The 6,912-nt window shown below is 38.9% G+C and overlaps 1 protein-coding gene across 2 annotated transcripts in view; it reads left to right on the forward strand.

Annotated features, from left to right (window-relative positions):
• Positions 1 to 1,846: 1,846 nt before the first annotated feature.
• PTGFR (prostaglandin F receptor (FP)) overlaps positions 1,847 to 6,912 on the forward strand; it is a 45,889-nt gene continuing 40,823 nt past the window's right edge. The window contains exons 1-2 of one of the 2 annotated variants that reach the window (XM_004679145.2): positions 1,847 to 2,028; positions 3,500 to 4,368. In XM_004679145.2, the coding sequence (XP_004679202.1) occupies positions 3,571 to 4,368 (798 nt within the window). In that variant the 5' untranslated portion in view covers positions 1,847 to 2,028; positions 3,500 to 3,570. Of the gene's footprint in view, positions 2,029 to 2,756; positions 2,844 to 3,499; positions 4,369 to 6,912 lie in introns of those variants that run through there. The other variant, XM_012722777.1, reaches the window with a different exon arrangement.

Below are 6,912 nucleotides of genomic sequence, written 5' to 3' on the forward strand. Positions count from 1 at the left end.
AACAATAACTTACTAATATTTTTTACCTTGATAAGTGATAGGTATTTTAGACTTATTATTAATACTTAGGTAAAGTGTATCTTGATTAAGGAATGGATTCTAAAACAGGAACTCTAAGAATACATGCAAAGCAGATAGTTTTTAAAAAAATGTATTTGTTTAGTGTGCTGAAAAATAAATGAATACTATTTTGAATATATTACATAATCTTGTGATGTGACATTGCATTAATGAGGGTTTTTTTTTTTTTTTTTTAATTTTCTTAACCCTGTAGATAGAACAGCTGATGTTAGTAAAGTGTTTCAGTGAGAGCTGGAGAGTTTCCAAGATCTGGAACTATAAACTGGACATGTGACTGTAGCACTTAGAATCACATTTGAATACAACATTTGCTAAGTGAACAAGCACAATCCTAACTTAAGATGAAGAGTTGAAAAAGACTTCTGTAAGAATTCAACTCAATGGGAAAGAATTCTTAATCAATAGTAATAGTAAAAACTTTGCTTTATTAGAGTTTTTATTTAGATAGTGACCATCCAGATGTAAAATTTTCTACTAAAGAAAATATTTGATTAAGCAAAAATTTTCAATTTCTTGAAATTACCCAAGTAAATTTTACAAATTATGACCATACCGTCCAAAAACAAAGCAGAAAACAAACCCTTCATATCTACCACAGTGAAAAACTGCACCACCCTTCATTGCTATAGTTAATGGCTACTTTGTTTTATCTTACTCTAACATTTTATGATCCTTTTCAAGTCTAGGAATTTAGAGGACCTTTATATTTAGAATGGAGAAAAGAAGTTATTTCTGTGTAGCACTGGCTTTCACATAGATGGTAAAAATGTTTCACTAAAATAAAAAGATAAACATGTTCCTAGTGTTTAGCTGGAAAAAATGAAACAACAGGTATGGATGAAAATTAAATTAAAAAACATGGTTACAGTATAAAAATGTCTCAAATGATAATTACAAATGAAGACACTCTTGATCATAAATGATTTCCATAAAATGTATCAGGAGTACACATTTCTTTGGGGGAAGCATCAGTAAAAATTCTTACCATTGGGCTTTTAAAATTCATTAAAAGGTTGCTGATCCCATATCTGCAGGTGTCCTTCAAGAATGTGTCTCATTCCTTTCCTTCTCACATTCCTTAGAAAGCTATAAACAGTTCAGTCCTCTAAATGACAATGAACCCTAAGGCAGTGACTGTTTTCATTTACAACATGTGCCTTGAGTATTTGTTTTTGCCTCGCTGGCGATGTGGGCTGTGCAATCTTTTCTTTACCACTTTTCAGTTGGATTTGACATGAATTAAATCGGCAAACTACCATCTGATTATCCAACACGCTGTCAGGACAATAGTCTAGGTTTCCTCAGCTCTCCAGCTGCTACTTTGCAACCACAGAGATGGCGCCTTTAGCTGGAAAGTAGGTTTATTTTTTCCAAATGATGTTTATTGAGGTAAGTAGGTTTACATCTTTGTATTTGCTCTGGGAGTTTTAAGTTCAAACTTTTCCGAATGTGCATTATCTCATCCTGCCCCCCACCAGTGCCCCACCAGTCCTCCGCGACAAAAATGAATTTTAAAAAAGCAACTTTTCCTCTAAGTGGTTGTCAAACTGCTGAAAGGGTGATTTCCTATGCTACTGGGGACAGAGCACGCGAGCACTTTGTCCTAGTCTTTCCAGGTTCTACTGTGGGCTCAGGGAAAAGGGGGCGGAGAGGAGAGAGAAGAGAAAAGGGTTGAGGTCACCCACAAGCTCCATCCCTCCCAAGCTGCAGGCGGCCCCTAGCTTCTGAGGGATTGGAAGAGCGAGGCGCGCCTGGCAGGTTCAGCTCTCCGGTCGCGCGCAGAGGGAGACCGGCGACCTAACCAGACCGGAATAGGAGGTGAAACACTGCACGCGAGGAACCTGAAGCTGCAGTGGTGGAGCTAGAGCTGGACTCGCAATGGCGCGCCAGGTGCCGGCTCACTCTTCTGTTGTGCAGCGAATTCTGCGGGTGGCTAGGGATGCCAAGGTAACTGCCCTTCCAACCCGGGGTATCTTACGGGGGTCAGCCGCTGGATGAGTTTGTTTAACCACTCCAGCCCAGAACTCCGGTGGCAGTTGCAGGCATCCCAGGTAAAGGACACCATAGTCTGCGCTTGGCAACAAGTTGGAGAGACCCTCAGAAAAGAGTGTTCGGCTTGATTGGTCCCGATTCTGAGCTGAGCTCTTTGGGGACCCGGTACAAACGGTCTCTCAGCAGAGGGAAACTGGCTAAGGGAAAGATCCCTGCTCCCATGACAGCAACTATTCAACTATTGAATAGTTATCCGAGACAACGCTGGACTTCAGCGCCCCCCAGGGTGCGAAGGAAACTGGCCCCTCTGGCTTTTACGCAGTTGAACAAAGTTTTAGCAAGTTAGAAGATTTGGGCAGGATGTTGCAAGCTGGGCTGTGTGGGAGGGGGGTAGTAACCAGGGAAAGTGGAGTTGTGCGTAAGACTTGGAGGACGTGGCCACCCTTGGGACAACTTGGGGCCGGAGCTGGAGGGCGGGGTGTGGGAGTGGGGGGGCTTCTGAGACCCGTCCCAGGAAAGGGTGGCTCCAGAATCCTCAGCCTCCCGGAAAGCTGCTTGGGAAACGCCAATCGAATTAGCTCGGGACTGGGTGGCTGTAGTTCTGGTTCTTCAGTGTCTGTGACTCAGGCTTCAACACACTAGAACAAGGGACAAATACTTCCACTGGATGCTGCAGCCCTGAGGCTGTAATCTAGGGCTTCTAAGCAGATGTGCATAGACAGCACCGTCTGCAGCCTACTCACTCACAGGCCAGGGTTTCAGCACTGCTGGTAGGTAGAACAGAAAACCTTCCCAGAGATTCACCACTCTGCTTCCGTGAGTCACTGATGTGTGCCGTCTGCTGTCATTTGATCTAAATCAGGTAGTTTTTGAGCTTACTCAGAGAGACCTCATTTAACATCAGTGGGCTTGTTGGTCTACTTTGCCACTTCCCAAGTTTAGAGAGGATTGTGCTTTCCTTCTTGACAAACAAGAAGTTTACCTAAGGAATGATCAGTGGTCAAAGTCTGTATACAAAAAAAAAAAAAAAAAAAAAAAAAAGCAGAAGCTTTAAAAGGTCATTTAGTTATTAAAGGGACTGTTATGCTTAAGACATTTTATTGGGCTTAAGTCTAATCATATTAGTGATTTTATAAAATTTGAAAGCTTTAGGGTGTCATTGAAGTGTCAGGAGGAGATTAAGGAGGTGTATATTTACAGAGGATCCATAGAGTTAACCAAGGGGTCTTCCTTTTGGCAGCGGCTTTACCATCAAAATGAAACGTGGAACCACAGCAGATGTGCTCTGTTTTCAGTATGATGCAACCTTGCTTATGATAGGCCAAATAGATCTGATTCCCACCACAGGGTGCTGGGGCATTTCAGCCTTAAATGCCAGATGAGCAGTTTATGCAGCGCTCATAATTCCTCTGTCTTTATGCCACAGATATCCGGACTGCAAGTCTGCAATCTTTTGAGAGAGAGATGACCTGAGTGATTGGCTTTATCTCCACAACAATGTCCATGAACAATTCCAAACAGCCAGTGTCTCCTGCAGCTGGGCTACTTTCAAATACAACCTGCCAGACTGAAAACCGGCTTTCTGTATTTTTTTCAGTAATCTTCATGACTGTGGGAATCTTGTCAAACAGCCTTGCCATTGCTATTCTCGTGAAGGCATATCAGAGATTTAGACAGAAGTCCAAGGCATCATTTTTGCTTTTGGCTAGTGGCCTGGTAATCACAGACTTCTTTGGCCACCTCATCAATGGAGCTATAGCAGTGTTTGTATATGCTTCTGATAAAGACTGGATCCGCTTTGACCAATCAAACATCCTTTGCAGTATTTTTGGTATCTCCATGGTTTTCTCTGGTTTGTGCCCACTTTTTCTAGGCAGTGTGATGGCCATTGAGCGATGTATTGGAGTAACCAAACCGATATTTCATTCTACGAAAATTACGTCTAAACATGTGAAAATGATGTTGAGTGGTGTGTGCTTGTTTGCTGTTTTCATAGCTCTGCTGCCCATCCTTGGGCATCGAGACTATAAAATTCAAGCATCGAGGACCTGGTGTTTCTACAAAACAGAACACATCAAAGACTGGGAAGATAGATTTTATCTTCTGCTTTTTTCTTTTCTGGGGCTCTTATCCCTGGGTGTTTCGTTTTTGTGCAATGCCATCACAGGAATTACACTTTTAAGAGTTAAATTTAAAAGTCAGCAGCACAGACAAGGCAGGTCTCATCATTTGGAAATGGTCATCCAGCTCCTGGCTATCATGTGTGTATCCTGCATTTGCTGGAGTCCGTTTCTGGTAAGAGACTAATGTTTAGACAATTCCTGGCTTCTTCTGTTTTCCCATGTCCAAGACATGGTCTTTTGTCATTTTCAAAATTGTTGGTTTTGATGGGAAACAGTATTCAATTCTTTTAAATGATGAATTTTACTCCTACTCAAAAATTATTTCAGTTTTCAGTTATTTTAATTCTGGCTTAGAATTCAGCTATTTATGATATATGTGGTTATTTCTCCTCAAGTTCTGAATTGCTAAACATTTCTAGGCAGTGTTACCTGCTTGCAGTGCCATGAAAAGTATTTTTAGCAAAATAATATATTTTGAATATATCATAGTTTTTAAAATGTGGGAAAAAATGACTGTATTTAGTATGTTACTGAAATGAACTCCAGTAAGTCTTAGGAGAAAGTCACAGGGCTTTTAATTGTAGGTGTGCATAGTTCCAGGGGTCTTCAAAGCTTAGAAAGGAAGGTTATAAGTTGAAATGGATAGTTTGGGAAAATAAATCACTAGTTCACTAACTCAGGAACACACCAACTCATTGTTCAGGCAGGTGTGATTGACAGGAAAGGCAGGAATCCCCCCTCTTTTTCATTTCAATTAAAAAAAATTATCTAGCAGCTATATTTGATACCTTGATATTTTTTATTTGGATGTGAGAACTAAAGGAATGCACAACAAACATAATAGCGACAGGCATAAGTCATTCATATCACTGAACTTAACTCCCTTTAAAACTTTACTTTATGATGGAAAGAGTGACAGCATGACAGCAAAGAGAAACAGGTACCAACAGCAGCAAGATGGTTTTTATTCCTTTTTCTATAACAAGGGGCAAGTGTATGTTTGGATCAATTTAGGTGATGCAGAGCTAGAGGGGAGGCAAAGGGAAGAGACAAAAGTAGACATGTTAGTATGAAGGTAAAGTAGTCCTGGTTTCTAGGCCCTCTGTAGGCCATTTTCCAAACATTTAATACTTGTACAAGAAAAGTTTGAGAGCTGCTGTTTGAGACATGCCCTATGATGGCAGATTTTATTTTATTTTACAATATAGTTTCTATTTTTGAGTATTCGTTTCCATGCTAATAACTCATAGTTTAAATGAACTTCTTGAATTATTAAACTATTTTGATTTTTTTTTTTTAATATTGTAATCCTGAATTGGCCTAGCCTGATTGTCAGTGGAAGGCAACAACTTGAGGATTGTTTGTTGTCAGCTTCGGAAGCCTAAGGTGTCTAATCAGTGTTCACAGCATATGTGTTTTTTGTTTAATATTTTATTGAAGTCCCACTGGTTTACATTGTTGTTAGTATTTTGGAAGTATTGAATCAAAACCTACAATACTTGGAATCATTTCACTGTGCATTCTTAAAGAGGTTAATTTATGCTACTTGACATGCTACTTGACAAAGGAAATGTCCTTGAATACTGTTGGTTTTTGTTTTTTTTTTCATAATCTTTGAAATAGAGAATATTTTTTTAAAGTCTGCTCAGAATTGAAATTGTTTTAGAAGTCAGAAAGGGAATATGAAGATGATGAGCAAAGAGTTTAAAGACATTTTGGTTAATGTTTTAAAAGTTTAAAGAAATTAAAAAAAATGAAGGTCATAGCTGAAGAAACCTTGTAACAATGACATTGTTAATGAGAAACACATAATCTGGACAACATGCTGGTGCTTTGCTTTTGGTTTGTCCTCAAGTTTTGGTTTCCTTCCCTGTTAAAAGAGACATAACATGTATTTTGAACATATTTCCTAGTGGAAATGTAATTTCTCTTTCATGAAATATTTTCTGGGGTCTACATTCTATTTAACTATTAATTCTATTTAATAGGACTATGATATCTATGTATCAAGACTCCTAAAACGCATTTCAACCTGAGCCTTATTTCTGTATTAGAGATGTAGTACGTGTTGTTCAGATATTCCTTGATGGATTGATAGGTCCAGTTGTTTCAAGCATTCTTTGAATTCTGTTTCTCTTGTGGAGACCTAGGTCTTCATGGCAAATTCTAGCTTAAAGTTTTATAACTTCAGTGGTCTGGACACAAGTGCCTTGGGCACATCAGATAATTCTAAATGGAACCCTAGTAAAAAAAAAACTCAGTCTTGGGAATGCCAAGATTACTCCTGACACTAATACCCTGGTTGAAACATTTCTCCTTCTTCCCTTAAAGGCCTAGGAGGAATTGCAAAAATGTAAATGCCCTTCATTCTCCTGTTCACTCCATATTTTAAAAGTGTCTTATTTTAAAAAAAAATCCTGAAATCAGGCTTCTGGGTTCCCAGTATTATAATATTGATAGTGTCTAGAGCAATGCTCTCTTTTAAACTTTACGCTCTCTCCCCTTTTATGACTGATGATAAATAAGAATTGTTTGGATTTGTAATTTGAATGTCCATCTTCATACTCTCTTCAACCTGTTTTCTCTGTCATCTGACACTAAAAAGAGGAAAGGAGTAATGGAGTAATATGTTTGTGCTTGATAGTACAGATAGCACAAATACTTATCAATAGTGGCTTAATTTTTTTTTTTTTTACTTTAATATAAATTTTTTTTT

This window comes from Condylura cristata, unplaced genomic scaffold, assembly GCF_000260355.1.
Source record: "Condylura cristata isolate star-nosed mole 26May11 unplaced genomic scaffold, ConCri1.0 scaffold00008, whole genome shotgun sequence".
NCBI classification, from domain to species: domain Eukaryota; kingdom Metazoa; phylum Chordata; class Mammalia; order Eulipotyphla; family Talpidae; genus Condylura; species Condylura cristata.